General features: G+C 41.9%; 1 protein-coding gene across 2 annotated transcripts in view; it reads right to left on the bottom strand.

The window, feature by feature from the left end:
• Positions 1–8,906: 8,906 nt before the first annotated feature.
• BUB1 (BUB1 mitotic checkpoint serine/threonine kinase) overlaps positions 8,907–20,967 on the bottom strand; it is a 70,275-nt gene continuing 58,214 nt past the window's right edge. Inside the window, exons 19-26 of one of the 2 annotated variants that reach the window (XM_066377704.1) lie at positions 20,066–20,209; positions 13,585–13,700; positions 13,143–13,304; positions 12,806–12,963; positions 12,533–12,707; positions 11,561–11,667; positions 9,837–9,977; positions 9,327–9,448 (exon numbers count right to left, since the gene is read on the bottom strand). In XM_066377704.1, coding sequence (XP_066233801.1) covers positions 9,845–9,977; positions 11,561–11,667; positions 12,533–12,707; positions 12,806–12,963; positions 13,143–13,304; positions 13,585–13,700; positions 20,066–20,209 — 995 coding nt within the window. In that variant the 3' untranslated portion in view covers positions 9,327–9,448; positions 9,837–9,844. Of the gene's footprint in view, positions 9,449–9,836; positions 9,978–11,560; positions 11,668–12,532; positions 12,708–12,805; positions 12,964–13,142; positions 13,305–13,584; positions 13,701–20,065; positions 20,210–20,967 lie in introns of both variants that reach the window. The other variant, XM_066377703.1, reaches the window with a different exon arrangement.

Below are 20,967 nucleotides of genomic sequence, written 5' to 3'. Positions count from 1 at the left end.
TCTTCCAATAAATGAACATGGAATTTTTCCATTTCATTGTATCTTTTTAATTTCTTTTAATAATGCTTTGTAGTTTTTAGTATATAGGTCCTTCATATCCTTTGTTAAGTTTATTCCTAGATATTTTTTGTTGTTGTTGCAATTGTAAAAAAACTGTTTTGGGAGGGTTTTTTTAGTTCATTTTCTGAAGTTTCACCATTGGCATATAGGAAAGCAATAGACTTTTGTATATTGATTTTGTACCCTGAAACTTTACTGTATTGGTTTATTGTTTCTAATAGTTTTTTGGAGTCTTTAGCATTTTCTATATACTATGGATCATGTAATTTGCAAAAAAGTAATACCCTTACTTCTTCTTTCCCGATATGGATGCATTTATTTCTTTCTCTTGCTTGAGTGCTCTGGCTAGAACTTCCAGAACTATGTTGACCAGGAGTGGAGAGAGTAGGCAGCCTTGTCTTGTTCCTGATTATAGGGGAAAAGCCTTCATTTTTTTCACTATTTAGTATGATATTAGCTGATGCTTTGTTATATATGTCCTTTATTATATTGAGGTACTTTCCTTCTACACCCATTTTATTGTGTATTTTAAACATAAATGAATGTCGTATCTTATCAAATGCCATTCTGCATCTATTGATAAGATCATATAATTTTTGTTCTTTGTTTTGTTGATGTGGTGTATAACGTTAATCAATTTATGTATGTTGAACCATCCTTGTGCTCCTGGATGAGTCCCTCTTGATCATGATGTATTATTTTTTTAATGTGTTGTATTCAATTTGTAGTATTTTGTTTGGAATTTTTGCATCTGTATTCATTAGAAGTATTAGTCTGTAGTTTTTTTTGTGTGTGTGTTGTCTTTGCCCGGTTTTGGTATCCGGGTTATGTTGGCCTCATAAAATGTGTTAGGAAGTACTGCTTCTTCTTCTACTTTTTGGAAGACTTTGAGAAGGATAGGACCAAATCTCCTTTGAATGTTTGGTAGAATTCACTTGTGTAGCCATTTGGTCCTGGACTTTTATTTTTGGGGAGGTTTTTGATAAGTTGTTTCTATTTCCTCTCTGCTTATGGGTCTATGCTCCTTTCCCTTATACACAGAAATGAATTAATTGAGATGGAAGGAAATAAAACAAGACAGCGAATTACATAATGGGCCAATCAAGATCAGTAATGATATAGTGGATAAAAACAGTGTCCAAGTCAAACATGAGATGATGCCCCTTTTAAAGCATCTCTCGAAGGCCTCAGAGATCACTGACTTCTTCCCTAAAAAGGGAAGAGAAATCAAAGAGCCATCTTTCAACTGAACCAGAGAACATTGGGCTGCTCCCCACTCATCAGACTACAGGAGTGCTCTTTTGTTTATTTATTCACTCATCCAACAAGAACTTAGTGTGGTTTACTGGGCTATGTGTTTAGGGCAGACAAAGGGAGAAAGTAAAATTCTTAATGAAACAGTCTGTGTCCCCAAACAGCTCACAGGATGGAGCAACCCTGACAAAGGGGAGCCCAGGTGAAGAGTGGAGGGACGGGGATCACAGTCTCCCGAAGTGCCACTCCTCTCCACGGGGCCCTGAGTGTGCTCCTCCTGTCCCCCGACCAGAGCGCCCCCCCCCCCCATGGTGAAGAGTGGAGGGACGGGGATCACAGTCTCCCGAAGTGCCACTCCTCTCCACGGGCCCTGAGTGTGCTCCTCCCGTCCCCCGACCAGAGCGCTCCCCCCCCCCCCCCATCCTCAGCTTTCAGCTCAGAGCTGTGTCTTCGGAGCTGCCTAAGCAAACATGCGCCCAGGCGGGGAGATGCCCCTTGCTGAGCTTCCCAGCACTGTTTACTCCACGGAAGCATGTGGCAAGGATGGCAACCTGGCTGGTTTGCTCTTCAACAGAGTTGGGGTTCACTCATTGCTGCATCTCAGGGCCTTGTACAGTTGTTGACACCCAAATACTAGCAGAATGAACGAGTTGGTGGGGGCCGTGGGGCTTGGAGAAGAGAAAGCGTGGAGGACGCAGGGGAGCCCTGGGAGCTGTCCCCGCACTGGGGCGGCCCTGCGTGGGCGTTGTGTCAGAGGCAGAACTGACTTCTGGATGGGGTCAGACAAGGCAAGTTTGGGCTCTGCATTAAGAATGTCGCTCTCATCAGAACTGACCAAACACGTCATAGGTTACATAGGGAGGAAGAAGTCCTTCATCATAGGTGTTTTTAAGGTAGAGACAAAAAATGAATGATGCCAACGGTGAGTTCAGTGTTTGCCGGTGCCAGAAACACAGATATGATTGTTCTAGAACTCCTTGTAAAGTGCATGAAAGATCCCCCCCCCCCCATTTTTCTTTTAAAAATACAAAAGTAATACCAGTCCCTACTGGAGAACTTGAAAAGCATATTACATAAAAAAGAGAAAGATAACTACAACTGATAATCATATCAAGGATAAACTCTATAATTTGGGTTTTTTTCTTCTCTTTCTTTATACGTGTATAGTTAAGATTGAAATACAATAACTTAAAACCTTTCTTGATCTTTTTACTCAACAATATGTGTCTCTTATGTCATTATTTTTAATTACTATTATAAATTTAGTGACTGTTTTAAGTTTAGTGACTGTAGTTATTTCAAAGAATCATGTTTTCTCCCACCAATCTATTTTTGTATTCTTGGCTAGTATTTATTTTTTCCCTGGTATAAGTACATAGCTTTCTAACTATTTTCAAATGACTATCGTATGAGAAACACTTAATGTTGTAATCATAATTAGCCAGTACAAGAGATTATTTTTATTCTGAACATTTCTTTTTAAATGTGTTCTATAGGAGGTTTTGCTGATAAACTGTTGTTAAATTGGAAAAGGTGACTTTACCTGAGTTGTTCTGATGATCACAGATGATGAAGAGAATGGAGAAATCAAAGAATTCCTTTGCCTTGCCTTAGACAGCTTTAAGTACAGGGCACGAATACCTCTGGCTACCAAATCAAAAATAAGAAAATAAAACCCCAGCCCTTAACAATCACATGTCTCCCTCTTGTGGCCAAATGGATAAATGCAGTTTTTCCAATCACAAGAGCTAATGTTGCTTGATTTCTATTTAGAGATTCCTGAGATGAAGAACTGGAAGGTTCTATTTCCCCATTTACAAAGGAGTGAAGCAAGGTTCACAAGAGGAAAGTGACTTGACCAAGACCATACAGACATGTGAACTGAGAATAGAACAGAGCTCTGGGCCCTGGACTGTTAGCTCAGTGGTAGAGTGTCAGTCTAACCTGTGGATGTCTCAGGTTCGATTCCCAGTCAGGGCGCACAGGAGATGTGCCCATCTGCTTCTCCATCCTGCCTCACCTCTTTCTCTCTCTTCCCCTCCCACAGTCATGGCTCAGTTGGAGCAAGTTGGCCCCTGGTGCTGAGGATGGCTCTATGGCCTCACCTCAGGGACTAAAATAGCTCAGATGCCAAGCAACCCGGCTCCAGGTGGTCAGAGCATTGCCCCCTTGTGGGCTTTCTGGAGTGCATGCGAGAGTCTGTCTCTCTGCCTCCCCACTTCTCGCTTAAGAAAAAAAAGAACAGAGCTCTGGTTCCCGGTGACCTGGTGGCTGCTCCCTACTGGGTGGGCCCTGTGGCAGATGCTGCAGCTGTCTTGCTTTCCTCTCACTGACCTCCTTGGAGCTGGTACGTGTGAGCATGTGTGTGTATGTCTGTGTGTGTGTGTGCATGTGTGTGTAGAGCAAGGAGGGTGGGTATTAGGAGTCCTTCCTCACCTACAATCTAAGCATCAAATAACTAAATTGTGACCCCGAATGTGCATCATGCACTTTTCCTGACTCGGCTCTTCTCATATTTTACTTGGGACTATCACACTCACAACTGGAAAACTAATGTGGCCGCAGAGTTTGTGGTCCTTCTCCCGGAGAATGACCCCGAGTATCGCCCACCGCCCCCAGCTCCTGAGGACCCCTGTTCATCCTGGCTGCAGAGGGACTTCTCAGCAGCAGTCGCACTGAATGTGGCACGCATTTATTTCTCAGACCTTTCAACTCTGAAACGTGCGTGTAACTTCTGGTAAAAGAGCATCACTATGGACCAGAGCCCTGCCTCAGTGATCTCATTCTTAACAAAGATGATTTTACTGACACTAATAAATTGTGATGAGAGACTTTTCCCTGGAACAACCAGGCTGAAGTGAATTTGGGGGGATCAGGAACTCGGGTTCCTGCACAGAGCTCCTGATAGGTCTTGTGCCTGATCACAGCACACCCTCCAACCAGCAAAGTTTTCACACAGCTGAGTTCACTGGGACAAAGAATGAGAAGGGAGCTGAAGAAGGAATGCAGGCATGCCACATTCAAAGGGAGGGCAGGAAAAAAATGTATTTTGTAAAATACATAGAGAAAGAGTGTTCAGAGAGGTTGGGGGAGAGTTAAGAGAGAGCAGACTCACCAACCCTAAAGCAGGGAGTTTGAAGAATGGAGTGAACTCAGTGCCTACCTTGCAGGAGATGTGAGAGCAGGTTAAGATGTTGGAGTTGGCGGTCCCCTGGCTGTTGAGAATTTGGCTATGGCAATTTTGTAGTCTCAGTGGAGTAGGGAAGGGCAGGGAGACTACAGTGGGCTAAGGGGTGGAGATGGCAAGGTAGCAGAGGCAGGAAGGGTAGACAACTCTTTCAAAGCACTGATCTTAACCTAGGGAATCACAATTCAAAGGAAAGGGGCTGGTATTTGAGCACATTTATTAGCTTAGGAGCAAGGTCAGTGAAGGCAAGGTTGAAAATGTTGCAGAAAGGGGGCCAATGGGGAATCTTCTGTGCTCTTTCCTCAGGTCACACCCCAAGCAGTAGGATACAGAAAGTTCATCTGAGCCTGCAAGTGGTTGCTGTGACCTGAGTAGTTCCTGCCTGCTGGCCGGCAAGGACTGGTCCTGGGGAGAAGTGCAAACAGCCTGTGGCCCACTTCGTGGCTTCTTCTTGCGTATGAAGTGGGTGGATGAAAGAAATCATCCCTTAATTACACTGGTTTAGTTCTCGATTTGCTTCCTCAACTCTGAAATCTCCCTTTTCACCCAATTCTATAATTGCATCTCAAGTTTGGGGGGGGGTGTCTTAGTTTATGGAGCTAAGTTTTATAGTTTTATTAAGTATTTCACACATGCTTGTGAGAATATATTTCTTTTTATTTCCAGGTTATTCATTCTTCCCGAATAAGTTTTGTATTTTATGAGCATGCTTCTTATCCAGGAGTATGTTTTCATAGCTGCAACTTTGTACTTGAAAAACTGACATAGCACTTTATGATAACTCTCTCGGCCTGTTGTAGCAAATCTCTTGAATCTCTGTTACATCAAGAATGTGCCTGCCTTCCTTTCTGAGGTAAAGTCTGAATGACTGATTCTGGGCAGGTTTCTGTTGCTCAATGGCATGGGAGCAGGAAAGGCTCACGGGGATGTCTCCAGTTTTGGCCTGGGGACCCCAGAGTTGCTTTCCCTTGTCTGTCTGTGTGTGGACTTATACACCCGACGAGGATACGAGGACTATTACAATGGAGGAATACTGGGGTGCAACTGATTCCTCACCATCACTGTGGGAACCCTTACTTCCACCAGAGGGCGCCTCTGACAGTTGCCTACAAGTTTCACAGATTCTCCTCCCATCTCCATGTTAGTTTGTTAAAGAAAAACCAGAGCTAGTCAACAGTTAAGTAGTAAAGACAGATTTTGTTTAGGACTACTGCAAAGGGGAAAAGAGAACTCAGTATAGAACTGAGCTCGATTCTGGAAACAACCTTGGGCAAGAGAGAATTTATAGCCAAGGAGCAGGGTGAGGGGTTGGTGGATGAAAAATTATCAAGAGGAAATATCAGAAGGCTGAAGGGAAGATCCAGCTTAAAACAATCTAACAAGATTTCTGCTGAAGGCAGCCAGGGGATCAGACATCACCTGTGGGATGGTGGAGGATGAGGACCCCATCAGATATCGAGGGTGAGCAGATATGGAGGACAAATGACTCTTGCTGAACTGATTCAGCAGGACTCTTGCTAACTTAGAGATGTAGAGATGAAAATAGAAGCTAAAAGTCATGGCTTCGTTGAGAAGAATTCAGCAAGCCTGTGCAGTTTGGTCAACAAGAGAATGTTTGTCAGTTTGTTCTCCTTCCTACCAGGTCCGCTGGGGTGCGTGGAGGGGAACTTCCACAGAGCTAGTAGGTGTCCCCCAATGCTCTATGGAGAATCCAGTGTTTCTTACATAGATGGAATATTCATTTCCTGCTGAAGACAATGTCCTCATGCTGTTCTATTTTTCATCTCTGCCCTCTTCAGAGTTAACAGACCCTGAAATGGCATTACATTTTTCAGACTTATAATTTTTCTATTGATATTTTTCTGTTAGCCTTGGGCACAATATGTTTTGCATTTCCCCATGAGTCAGACACACTTATTTTTCCTTTAAGAGCCTGTTTCCTATCTGGGTTAGGAGGTCCCCTCTACTTCTTGTCTGATGGCTTTTCTAAAAAGTGAAGTCATGATCCTTTCAGTTGCCAATTCCAAGTCAGTTCCCTTCCCATTACTCTTAACCCAAATAGCATAGCAAGAATGCCACAGCCTCCCCAGAAACGGGTCCAGCCTACAGGACTGTCAGTGTCCTGCCTTAGTACCATCCTAGTCTTGGAATTTTCCTTTTGGGGGGCACCAATCAGGCATCCCCCCCCCCCGAGTACCCCCCAGGATAATCAGATGGCATGCCCACTTATTTACAGACCCTGACCAGTATTCTTGACCTTCTTTTTGGTCTAGGTGACAATTTCTGCAGCACTCGGAGGCCATCACATATGGCTCCCGGCCCATCATTTATCGGTCAGTCCAAGTACCTGCTACAACTGCCCCTCCATTCACTAACAGGGAAGGAAGAGGAGGTGAAACTGCCCTTTGTTAGCATCAGGCAGATGAGAAGTCCACGCTTACCTGCTGCCGTAAGCAACTTGACTGGGCATGGGTGCCAGAAAGATTGGCCAAGAACAGAGGACTTGGGGGTAGACAGTGACTTGCATTCTTAGACAATTAGACCTGAGCTTCCCTGTGTTGTCAATAGCACCAAACATCCTCAGAAGTTGCCATCTTTTCCCCTCAACCTCCGTTGAGCATAAGGGGAAACAACCCTGCGATGCCCCGTAGACCCTCTCTTTACACTTTTTCCCTCCTGGGCTCTGTGCTTTCTCTCCTTCCTCTTCCTCTTTCTGTTGAGGCAGAGGGCGAAGCCCCATAGGAGAGGGAGTGCCCAGGCCATTAGGCAGGAGATTGGGCTCTCCGTCCACCCTGCATCCTGATGAAAACCAGGCGAGTGACTTTGGGAGTGAATCTGTCCCCGGTCAAGCCTCAGTTGAAACACAGCTCCTGCTTCAGAGACCTCGAGGCAGAGGAACCCCACCAAACTGCCCAGATGCCCAGGCTACCAAAGTTGTGAAGTGTTCATTGTTGTCCTTTACAGGTGCAAGGTTTGAGAGCAGTACTGTTTGTGTCTCAGTTTCCCCATATGACACTAGACAATAATAATATACATCCCCTCTCTGAGGTTATGGGACTATTAAAAAATTCATGTTTAAAAAATGATGGGAATGTCTGGCATGTAACAAGTGCTGTGCCTACATGTTATGTCAGTTCAAACATTCTTCTTACAGTGTTTGGAAGTACCCGATGGCAGGGACTAGCACCTGGCCAAAGGTTGGAAGCACTCCATAACATGCAAGGGGTAAATGAATGAGTAATCCTATTGAAGGCCTTGCAAACGTCCCCTCCTGCCCGGGCCTTGCATTGCCCACATGAGGCTCTGGGACAGACCACAGATCTGTGGGGACCTTTTCATGGTTTGAGACCAGAACTTCTCTGGCCCCCGGGAACTCCTGGAGAGAGATGGGACTCACTGGGTGGGGTGGTTGTCAGGGTCAGCCAAGCCTCCTCCAGGGGAAGGCAGGCGTGCCGAGCTGAGGACAGAACCTGGCCCAGCCCAGGGCCTAGAAGCCAAGAAGGGGAGCAGACACTGCCCAGGAGGCTCCAGTGGAAAAGCCGAGGCCAGGAGGAGACTCTCGGGGCCCATTTCACAGCTGCTCCTGCTGCAAAGGTCACAAAGCTGTGAAGCCAGTGGTGGTGTGGGAACAGACTTCCAGGCAGGTTGGCACAGCCTCTTTCTGGACAACTGGAAAATACTGACACAATATGTTAAATATACGACTAAGTATTACACAACCATGTACAAGAATGAGAGCATGCTACAGGTACTCTCTACTATACATGAAAAAAAAAATACTGGGGCGGGGTGGGGGAGGGGAGGGGCACAAAGAAAACCAAATAGAAGGTGACGGAAGACAATTTGACTTTGGGTGATGGGTATGCAACATAATCAAATGTCAAAATAACCTGGAGATGTTGTCACTGAACATATGTCCCCTGATTTATCAATGTCACCCCATTAAAATTAATAATAATAAAAAGAATTCTGCTAGTTGTATCAAAAACACATAGAAATAATTAATATTATCATTTTTGCAAAGATTCCTCAAAAGCAAGTGTGGTGGCCTTGGGGACGGGGAACGTGGATGGAGCCGGTGCAAGGGGAAGTTCAGTCTGCTCTCCTGGATTGCTGGCCTGGAGGCTGCTCAAGCTGGCCCTTCCTCCCACTGTTAACAAGGAAGGGACTGGAGGGAGGAAGGCCAGTTCCAGTTCCAGGATCCTTCCAGCTTTAACATCAATAGATGCTGTTGGTTGATATAATTTCAGGGCTAATTTAATGACTGATATAGGTCATAAGACTATTTTCAAGACAAAAGCTTTTCCTTTCAATGATCCTTTTAAATAATAAAGAAGTGTAAGATTTATCCCTTTAATGTTTCCTTTAGATAGCAATGAAGAACAGGCAAACTATTCATAATAACTCGAGTCCCCTAGATATGTTTGGGGAATTTTTATTTTACACAAATATAAACCCTCAATTTCAGGGGGGGGAGATGTTTTGGCTGTTTTTTGGCTTAAAGTGATTTTAAAGAATGTTTACATCCCAATTCTTCTCACGAATGTTCATACCCAAGAGCAGCCCTGCTCCAGAGACCTTGTTAGGTTGGATATTTTGCTGAAACATTGACAACAACCGAACCATCACATGAAAATAGTCTGGAGATTAAAAAAAAAAGCAAAAACCCTTTACACGAACAACAGATGTAGAGACATTAAGGCCCAAAATAAGCAGCATTTACAAAGCGGTTTTTCAGAAGTGTCCATATCTTATTTTCGAGAACGCTTATATTCTAAGAGCAGCATGATCAGCCTGTTACGGAGGGTCTTAATTTTGTTTGTATAGTGCTGTTGAAATATTTTCTTCAGCTTTAGTGTTAACAAATCCAAAGACGGAAGATGATGACAATCTGGGATATTCAACATGGTGTGAAAAAATTCAGTCCACATATCCAAATGAGGAAGCCTGCAGAAACCAAACATAAATAGAGGATAAAATGTAGCACTCAACATACAGGCAACCCCACTCTTGCCTCTGACTCCCACAGGCTTGGACAGCTGAATAAAACAACTTTTACCTTAATGCAACTCAATGTATCAAGAGCAGGAATTGTGAATCTACCTATAAATAAGAGATCTAACCCTAGCTGGTTGTCTCAGTGGTAAAGCGTCAGCCTGGTGTGTGGCTGTCTCAGGTTTGATTCCCGGTCAGGGCACACAGAAAAAGTGACCATCTGCTTCTCCACCTCTTCCCTTTTTCCTTCTGTCTCTCTCTCTCCCCCTCTCCTGCAGCCATGGCTCAACTGGTTCTAACAAGTTGTCCCCAGGTGCTGATAATGGCTCCATGGCCTCACCTCAGGCGCTAATAGAGCTCGGTTGCTGAGCAATGGAGTAATGGTCCCAAATGGGCAGAGCATTGCCAGGTAGGGGGCTTGAGGGGTGGTTCCTGGTCAGTGCTCATGCGGGAATCTGTTTCTTTGCCTCCCCACCTCTCACTTAATAAAAAATAAATAAAAATAAAAAAATAAGAGATCCAAATAAATACCTATATACACCTTATTCCCAAAGTAACTTAAGAAAAGTAGACTTAGTAATAATAGTAAGCTCTTCAGTGGAAAAACTTTCTCCTTTACTTTTTTAAAAAGAATATTGATCTTGGCCCTGGCCGGGTTGCTCAATGGATAAAGCATCATCCTGGCACACTGAGGTTGCAGGTTCTATCCCCAGTCAGGGCACATATGAGAAGCAACCAATGAAATGGAACTAAATGGAATGAGCTGGTGCTTCCCTTCCTCTCTCCCTTCCCCCTTCTTTCTCCCTCTCTCTCAAATCAATTGGAAAATTAAAAAAATAAACAACCTCCCCATATATATATATATATATATATATATATATATATATATATATATATATATATATCTGTTTTTCACTAGCTGTCTTTATTATACTGCCAGAGTCTGGATACCTGGTCAGTGGCTCTGCTGAGCCTACTGCATATGTGCCAGGACCAGCTGAACAGGCGGGACTGCCCAGAATAGGGCTCAGATTTAGAGTCCCAGCCACTTCATGGCTAAAGGTAACTGCAAAACTCCAGAACAAAGAGATAGTATTCTGCAGAAAAATCTGTTTCAGGCCAAAAATCCAGCCCATTATTACCAGGCCTGCTGAGGGTTAGTTAACATAGGACTTCTCTGGTCAGACATGAATAACACACTGTTCCTTCCACTTTGAGCAAGAGGAAGAATAAAGTAGTTGCTAAGGTTGGTGATTCATGCAGAAGAAAGCACAGTTGTAAGTTTTCCTCCAGGGCCTCTAACTTATTTACATACAGACACTACATTTTATAAAATTACTGCTGACTGGTCTTCTTGTCAGGGAATGTAAAATTCCATTAGGCTGTAAGTTAAGATGAGTCGACTTTTCAACATGGTTTTATACCTCTAAAACATTTAAGAATAGGCACAAATGATCTGATGAACATACACAAATGCTCAGCTTAAACATGACCACCAGTATGTTCACACAGTATGTTAAGAGAGCCATCTATGTTGAAAGAGGACGAGTCTAGACATTAATTCCACTGTGACTTTTATAGATGAAAACACAGTCTTAGAAACATGACAGTCATATAGGGGTGGAACTTAAAATGCTATTCTGTGATGGACAGCTGCCTCATCATATTACTTTATTATTTATGAAGCAATTTCACATTCATTACTGCCCTTGCTTCATATAATAAACATCTGGGGTTACCAGGACCACTGTTTCCATTCACACAGGCAAGAGGACAAGCAAACCCAGAGGCTGGGTAGCACCAGGTGACTGGTGTGGACAGGACGTCGACACTTGACCAGGAGTTTCCACTGCTTCTGTGGGGCACTGGCTGCCCTGCTGTCACAGGTGGGAACAGAGTACTGACGCTATCGAACTTGCTCTCTGTACCCAGCGCCCAGGACTGCGCCACGTCACCACACTTTCCAAAGCATGGGTCTTGCACACAGAGGCAGAGATCCAGGTGGACATCAACATTCCAGTTATTTTCTCCTCACTGCAGCGCCAACGCCAATCAAATACCCACCTTCTGAAAAGGCCTTCAGGCTTCCAGACTCCTCCTTCGTTTTTCATTTTCATGTAAGAGCCAAACAGCATGCAGTACACGGTCGCAGCAACTCCAAAGTAATCAACCTGCAAAAAACAGTTTTCTGTGCAAAATACTGATTCACACATCATTATATTAACCTTTTGAGTAGTGAGTTTTTTTCATGCTCACTGACCCCCAGGAGTGAGTTTTTTTTTCAAAAAATGAAATTAGTTCCAGTTCCAGTTTTATCAACTTAAAATCATGTTTGTTTGATAACCAATTTATGGAAATAAGAATATACATTTGCCTTTTTTTAATGTTGCCTTTCAGTTTTATTTATTCATTTTAGAGTGGAGAGGGAGAGACAGAGAGAGAGAGAGAGCCTTTCAGTTTTAAGATAAAAACTTTCATACAATCATCCTCTGGATGGTCAGAAGGCATGAGGACGTACATGAATGTTCGTACTACTCAAAGGGTTACGATGTTTAACTCATGCAGCAAGCTACATAATCACAGATGTTACTTTTAAAGAATGGGAATGCCACTTGTTCAATCATCTCACTGATGTGCCCGAATGATTGCCTGTCTAGGCGTTGCCAGAAGCTTCCATGGAGAGATGACCTACTGCCCTGATGTAGCCACTTGGAAAGCTCTGCTCTCCTTGAGCTATGTCCTTCCAAGCACCTCCTTTTGTTACCCAGGGGCAAACACAGCTCTAATGGCCTCCCTCCAGGACAGCCTGAAGGGCCCCCAGCCCTCTCCCCGGGCGCGGGACCTCTGCCCTCCCAGCAGTCCAACGCCTCCTGCTGTGGGATGTACTCGTAACTGAACGTAACACCCAACCATGGCCTAAATCCCGGGAAAGGAGACTAGAGTAGCTCAAGCTAACTAGATAACCAAATTCATTTAGAAAATAAGCTAAGTGTAATAAAGAAAAATGTTTCCAAATCTCTCATGTTAGTTTCATACCTGGTAGTTCCATGGTTTGTTACTGAGCATTTCAGTACACTGAAACCCGGATGTTTCACACTTTCCTGTAAACGTAGTTCCTTTTGGAAAAAGTTTCATATCTATACTCTGACCCAGGTCAATCAGTGTTAAACCAGCAGATAAATCATCATCTTCTCTGTCTTGTTCCAAAAATCTGTATTAAACACAAACAAGGGCCAGGCTGCATAAGCAGGAGTAATAAAAATCTGCTGGGCACGCGGTAGGAGAGGCCTGCAAAAGTGTACCACTCGCCTGCTCCCAAGGATGAAGTTGTCTGGCTTAATGTCTCCATGGATGATCTCGCAGCCGTGGACTTGCTCAATCATGTGCAGCATTCTGATAGCAAAGGAAATCACTAGAGCTTGAGGCATCACTTTCTCAGGGGTGTTCTTGTAGAGATTAATGGCATTCTGGAAATAATGGAAAGTAGAATCCCAAGTTGGCCACAGGATCAATGAAATTTCAGGTCAAGAGCTTTGTCCCTGCCTACCACTCCAATAAAAGTTCCAACTACACAAGGTTTGTACAAGAGGCAAGTCAACAATGAACTTCACAGTCATGTCTGCACCATCAAAGTGAACACACTTACTAGTAATGTTCCATAGCTGTAGAGATCTCCCACTAATACACTGCCATCCTGGAAGAAGTGGGCGAAATAGAACTTGATAAACATGTGTTGCTCACTGGGCTTTAGTCTCTCCATCAGCTGGGTCCCAATGTAGAATTCCCAGGGGTTGGCAGGCTTCTGAACCTGCAAACGAGGTAGAGACATTGGCATAGGGGAGGGAGGAGTGATGACAAGCTAGGTACTGTTGCTGCAATAGGGGACCTGCTGCAACCTAAATCTAGTGGTAAGGTGATTCGAGGTCCTGGTAGGATAATTTTGGTCCTTAAGTACTGGCTATAGACCTAAATAAAACCACCACTGTGATTATAAAGAAAAAAAAAGAAAGAAAGAGTGAAAGAGGCTGGCAAAGTTAAGTTCTAAACTGCACTTCTATACTGAACAAAAAGCTGCTCAGATCATTTACCTTCAAAACAAACTTTTGTTTATTTTTGGTATCCTTCAAATCTCCATGGGTAACTTCATAGACCTTGGCGAAAGCCCCTTCTCCAAGAAGGCGATCAATGTAGACCAACAAAGAACCTTAGAAGACAGATAATGTCAAAGTGAAAAAAAAAAAAAAGAAAAGAAAAAGACTCAAAACATTAAAGACTTTATCAAAATGAAGTATTTTTAAAATTTTCTTGGTGCGTGAATTGCCTTAATAAATTTAGATGCAGCCCCTTCAGAGATGCTCTCCCCGTCACGCACGACAGTTAAATGCCTGCCACAGGACAGCCCCTCACTAAGGCTGTGATGCAGGAGTGGCAGCACGGCCGGCCAGCCCTGTCACTCAGTGGCCTCTTCACCAACATGCTCACATTCAAAGGGGTTGTACTGTGCTGCCTACTTGACAAGACTGTTGTGATGCTAGAAAAAAAATGTAAAATCCTCTGTAAAGGCCCCGGCAGGTTAGCTCAGTCGGTTAGAGCATCATCCCAAAACGCTCAAATGTTAAGTTTGATCCCCAGTCATGGGAAACAACCAGTGAATGCACAACTCAGAGGAACAACAAATGAGTGCTTCTTTCTCTCTCACTTCTTCCTCTCTATCTCTCTAAAAAGCAAGCAATAAAAAAAAAAACCTCTGTAAAGTGCTAAACCAAGCTCTAACATGCCTTTAAAAAATGCAAGACTTCTACATCAGAATAAAAAGGGCAAAATATAATTGTTTCTAATATATAAACTTTATTAAAGTAAACCTATTGTTTTAGAATAGTTTTTGATGCACAGAAAGTTGCACAGACAGGAGAATGTCTGTATGCGCTGCATTTAGTTGCCTCTATTAAGTTTGACATAACCTGGGCATACTGGTCACATTAGTCAACAAGAAGCTGAAGTAGCTGTGTTAATTTCAGACAGCGCAGACCTCAGAGCAAGGAAAGTTATCAGGAAAAAAAGAAGTATTAAATGATGATGCCAGAATCAAGACTCCAAGAAAACTTAACAGTCCTTAATGTGGATGTATCTAACAAAAGCATTAAAATAGTGAGACAAAAAATTGATAGAATTGTGAGAATAGATGGACTCACTATTATAGTTGCAGATTTCTCATCCCTTTATCAGGCAGAAAATTGGTAAGGCAAGGTTGAACTGAACAGAATCACCAATTAACTGATCTAATCGACATTTATATACTACTTCATCCAACAACAGCAGAAGTTCACATGGAACATTCACCAAAGAAGACCATATTCTAGGGCCTAGAATCTAGGCCATAAAACCTTTACAAATTAAGAAAATAAATAAACCACATAAAATGTGCACTCAGACCACAATGGAATTAAACCAGTAATAACAGAAAGATAACTGGAAAGCCCCCAACCATTTGGAGATCAAACAACACACAAGTCCAGAAAGAAATCTCAAGAGAAATTGAAAATTAAGTTGAACTAAACAAAAATGAAAGCACAATTTACTGAAATTGTGGGATGCAGCAAAAATGCATATACTAAAAAAGAAGAAAAATCTAAAAATCATTAATCTGTTTCCACCTTACAAAACTAGAAACAGAGCAAATTAAATCCAAAGTAAGTAGAAATACAAAAGCAAAAATCAATGAAATAGAAAATAGAGAACATTTAAAAAATCAAAAGCTGATTCTTTAAAATGATCAATAAAGCCAATAAGCCCAAAGTCAGGTTTCCTAAGAAAAAAAGAGGAGACACATATTATTATTATCAGAAATAAAACAGGGGCATCACCACAGATTCTATGCACATTAAAAGGATAATCAAGGAACACTATGAGGAATTCTATACCCACAAATCTGATAACCTTGATGAAATGGACCAATAATTTATCACAATTCACACACGAATAGATAATCTGAATAGGCTCATATTTAATAAAGAAACAGAATCAATAATTAAGAGCTTTCCCAAACATAAAGCACCAGCTCAGATAGATTCAATGGTTAATTCTACCAAACATTTAAGGAAATTATACCAATTCTGTACAACAGTGGTAGTCAATCTGGTCCCTACCACCCACTAGTGGGCATTCCAGCTTTCATGGTGGGCCGTAGTGGAGCAACCAAAGTATAAATAAAATATTTAACTATAGTAAGTTGTTTTATAAAGATTTATTCTGCCAAACTTAGCAAAAATCTGACATAAAGTACTTGGTAAGTAATTATTATTAAATGCTTTAACTTGCCGTAACTCTGCTTTATAAATTTTATAAAGTAAAGTTACTTTCCTACTTTATAAATCACCATTACTGTGGAACTGGTGGGCGGCTAGTAAATTTTACTACTAACAGACATACAAAAGTGGGCAGTAGGTATAAAAAGGTTGACTACCCCTGCTCTACAATATCTTTCAAAGGACAGAAGCAGAGGAAAAACTTCCTATCCCGTTCTATGAGGTCAGTATCCCCCTAATACTAAACCAGGCAAACAAATGACAAGAAAGAAAACTATAAACCAGTATCTCTCATAAACACAGATGTAAAAATTCTCAAAATATTAGCAAATTAAATTTTAAAAAAGTATAAAAAAATTATATACTACAACTATATGGAATTTAATCTAGGTATGCTAAGCTGGCTGAACATTCAAAAATCACTTAATATAATCCATCATATCAACAGACTAAAAATAAAAATCACATGACTGTCTCAATACCTGCAGAAAAAGTATTTTAAAAAAATTCAACACCCATTCATGATGATTCTCTGCAAACTAGGAATAAAAGAGAAGTTTCTTAACTTGATAAAGAACATCTACAAAAAACCTACAGTTAATATCATACTTAACTATGAAAAACTAGATATTTGTTTTCCCATTAAGATCAGGAACAAAGTGAGGATATCTGTTCTCATTGCTCCTATTCAACATTGAACTGGAAGTCCGAGCTAATGCAAAAGGGCAAGAAAAGGAAATAAGAGGCATATAGATTGGGAAAGAAGAAATAAAATAGCCTTTGTACATAGATGACAGCATTGTCTATCCAGAAAATCCCAAAGAATCAAAAAAAGTCTGTAGCTAATAAGCAATAATAGCAAGGTTGAAGGAAACAAGGTTAATATACAAGTCAACTGCTTTCCTACTTACCAGAAATGAATAAGTAGAATAAGAAATTAAAAACCCAATACCAGCCCTGGCCGGTTGGCTCAGCAGTGGAGCGTCGGCCCAGCGTGTAGAAGTCCCAGGTTCGATTCCCAGCCAGGGCACACAGGAGAATAGCCCATCTGTTTCTCCACCCCTCCCCCTCTCCTTCCCCTCTGTCTCTCTCTTCCCCTCCCACAGCCAAGGCTCCACTGGAGCAAAGTTGGCCCAGGCGCTGAGGATGACTCCATGGCCTCTGCCTCAGGAGCTAGAATGGCTCCAGCCGCAATGGAGCAACGCCCCAGATGGGCAAAGCATTGCTCCCTGGTGGGCATGCCGGATGGATCCCGGCTGGGCACATGCAGGAGTCTGTCTGACTGCCTTCCTACTTCTAACTTCGGAAAAATACAAAACAAAAAAACAAAAAGACCCCACACAATACCATTAACATTAGCACCCCAGGTATGCAAGCATTATTAAAACGCTTAGGTATAACTCGAACAGAGTAAGTATAAGATCTATATGAGGAAACTGATGAAATCAAAGATTTAAATAGATATCCCATGTACATGATAAGATAACACAATATTGTCAAGATGTTATTCTTCCCAACTTAATTTATAGATTCAATGTAATCCCAATCAAAACCCCAGTAAGTTATTTCACGGATATTGACAAAGTGATTCTAAAGTTTATATGGAGAGGGAAAAGACCCAAAATAGCCCTTGCAATATTGAAGACTAACACAGCAAAGGACTGATACTACCCAACCTCAAAACTTACTGTAAAAGCTACCATACTCAGGACACTGTGGTACTGGTGAAAAACAAACAGATCAATGGAACAGAGAAACAGACCCATAAATAGATGCAAACAAATACAGTCAGCTGTTCACTGACAAGAAAGCAAAGGCAATTCAATTAAGAACCTTTTCAACAAATTGTGATAGAATAATTGGACATCAACATGCAAAACTAAAGCTAGATACAGAAACTTTCACAAGTCAAAATGGACCATACACCTAAATGTAAAACACAAAACTATGAAAGTCCTAGAAGATAACACAGAAGAAAACCTAGGTGACCTTGGATTTGCTGATGACCTCTTAGATACACCAAAAGCATAATCTGCAAAAGAAAAAAAAAACTGATAAACTGGACTTCATTAAAATTAAAAATCTGTGTCAATAAGACACAGGCCTTGGCCAGCTGGCTTAGCAGTAGAGCATCAGCCTGGTGTGTGGAAGTCCTGGGTTCCATTCCTGGCCAGGGCACACAGAAGAAGCGCCAATCTGCTTTTCCACCCCCCCTCTCTCCTTCCTCTCTGTCTCTCTCTTCCCCTCCCGCAGCCAAGTCTCCATTGGAGCAAAGATGCCTGGGCACCGAGGACAGCTCCATGGCCTCCACCTCAGGCACCAGAATGGTTCCAGTTACAGCGGAGCAATGCCCCAGATGGGCCAAGCATCGCTCCCTAGTGGGCATGCTGGATGGATCCTTGTCAGGCGCATGTGAGAATCTGTCTGCCACCCCCCCACTTCTCACTTCGGAAAAATACAAGGAAAAACAAAAAAGACACAGTTAATAGAATAAAAAGAAAAGCCAGAGACTGAGAAATGAGAAAGTCTTTGCAAAACACCTATCTGATAGAAAACTGTTATCCAAAATATACAGTGAACTCTTAAAACTCAACACTAAGAAAACGAACAACCTGATTAAAAAGGAGGCAAAAGATCTGAACATAGAACTGAACAGAGAACATACAGATGGCAATAAACATATAAGAAACGTCGATGTCATTTCATTAAGCAACTGCAAATTAAAACAATAATGAAATACCACTGCACACATATTAGAACGGTTAAATTGAAAATGCTGACAACACCAAATGCTGTGAAAATGTGGAGCAGCCAGAACTCTCATTCTTGCTGGTGGGAATGCAAAATGGCATGAACCCTTCTGGAAGACAGTTTGGCAGTTTCTTAAAAAAGTAAACATATTCTTACCATATGATTCAGCAATCAAAGTCCTTGCTATTGACCCAAATGAATTGAAAACTTATATCCAAACAAAAACTGCACTGGAATGTGTACAGCACATTTATTCATAATTGCCAAAACTAGGTGAATGGATAAATAAATGATAGTTCATTTGTACAGTGAAATGTTACTCAGCAATTAAAAAGAGCTATTAAGCCATTACAAGACATGGAAGAAACTTAAATGCATACTGCTAAGTGAAGTAAGCCAACCTGAAAAGTCTATATATTGTATGATTACAACTATACTGCTCACAAAAATTAGGGGATATTTTAAAATGAGTATGAAGCTATAAAATATCCCCTAATTTTTGTGAGCAGTATATATGATGTCCTAGAAGAGGCAAAACTATGGAGACAGTTAGTGAAAGGATTAGTGCTTGTCAGAGTTTCTGGTGGAGGGAGGGAGGCATGAACTGCTGGAGCAGAGTATTTTTAGGGCAGTGAAACTGTTCTGAGACTGTAATGATGGATAGATACCATGTCACTTCACATTTCTCAACACAGAACTTAAAATACCAAGAGAGGGAACCCTAAGATAAACTTCAGTTAGTAATGTAACAATGTTAGAAAGCACCCTGTGAGAAGTGTTGTTCCCATTGTTATTCACACCCACTTCCCCTCTCCCACTAAAAGTTGGCCATTTTTATTCGTTTTTGAGTATCTTTCAAGAGTTCTCTGGAAATACTATCAAGTATGAATACATATTATAAATATGATCTTAGCCTTCTTTAGAAATAAAAAGCAGCACATAGTAATTGCCTGTCCTTTCACTTATAGCATGTTTTGGCAGTCATCCCCTATAGAACAGAGAGCTGCATTTCACTGCACAGGTGGCAGTCACTTACTGAAGCAGTCCCCGTCAACACTTCATGTAGCTTCCAACCTGCTGCTTTTACATGCACATGTCATTTGGAAAACATGCAGTATATGTGCATAAAATTCTCGGAAGTGATGTTTGCGTCTAAAAGTATGTGCATTTAAAAAAATTTTTTTTTTTTATTAAATGAGAGGAGGGGAGGCAGAGAGACAGACTCCTACATGTGCCCCAACAGAGATCCACCCAGTAAGCCCCCTACAGGGCGATGCTCTGTGCATTTTTAATTTTGATAGCTATTGCCAACTGGCCTTCTATAAGTTACAGGCTCAAAGCAATCAAAATGCTCACTACTGTTGTACCTTAGCAAAATGTTCTGTGCTTAGTCCTATGGATAAAACTCTTTACCTGTCCATGCAGAAGTGGTGGTGGTTCCAAGAGCAGAATCACACACACACAAGTTACCACCAACTTCCCACAGAGAAACAAGAGTTTAAAGTTTTCTTACCCAGTTGAAACTCAGTCTTGAGCTTGATGGCAGGAAGCTGACACTGCCATTTAAAAGCATTTGGATGGGAGAGCACTGGTTGAGAAAGTCCAGATAGAAGTTTGAAAATCAATTCATCATCCCATGGATTCTCAACAGTGAAGTCTTAAAGGAATAAAAACAAAAACAGAAAATAAATTCAGCTCCTAAGACACTACAAATAAAGCAAGTGGAGACATGCATTAAATCAGCTTTCAAAAGAACTTATCTGTAAAGAGCATTGATTCAAATAATAAAGAAACATTTTCAAAAGTCAAAATGGGCCCTGGCTGGTTGGCTCAGCGGTAGAGTGTTGGCCCAGCGTGTGGAAGTCCTGGGTTTGATTCCCAGTCAGGGCACACAGGAGAAGTGCCCATCTGCTTCTCAACCTTCCCCCTCTCCTTCCTCTCTGTCTCTCTCTTCCCCTCCTGCAGCCAAGGCTCCACTGGAGCAAAGTTGGCCCAGGCACTGAGGCACTAGAATGGCTCTGGTTGCAATGGAGCAACGCCCCAGAGGAGCAGAGCATCACCCCCTGGTGGGCATGCCGGGTGGATCCAGGTTGGGTGCATGCAGGGGTCTGCCTCTCTGCTTCTAACTTCAGAAAAATACGAAAAAAAAAAAAGTCAAAATGGGTAGTTCTACACACAGCTCATTATTTGTCATTTTAGATCTACAAATTTAGACCAATAAATGCCAAGGGTAACTGTTTCACCTCATCTGGAACTGCTAGATACTGCCGTTAGCATAATTTCAGGTGCACGTCTTAAAAGCAGACTTGGAATAATTAATAAATTATTTCTAACAAGCTCAGATATATATTCTCTAAAATTGCTTTTCCACTTCTGTCTACAAAATACGTTACTTTTTAACATTTACACTACCTA

The sequence above is a fragment of the Saccopteryx leptura genome, chromosome 3, assembly GCF_036850995.1.
Source record: "Saccopteryx leptura isolate mSacLep1 chromosome 3, mSacLep1_pri_phased_curated, whole genome shotgun sequence".
Lineage (NCBI taxonomy): Eukaryota > Metazoa > Chordata > Mammalia > Chiroptera > Emballonuridae > Saccopteryx > Saccopteryx leptura.
Note: the sequence above shows the minus strand (reverse complement) of the source record. Positions and strands in the feature narration are given on the sequence as shown.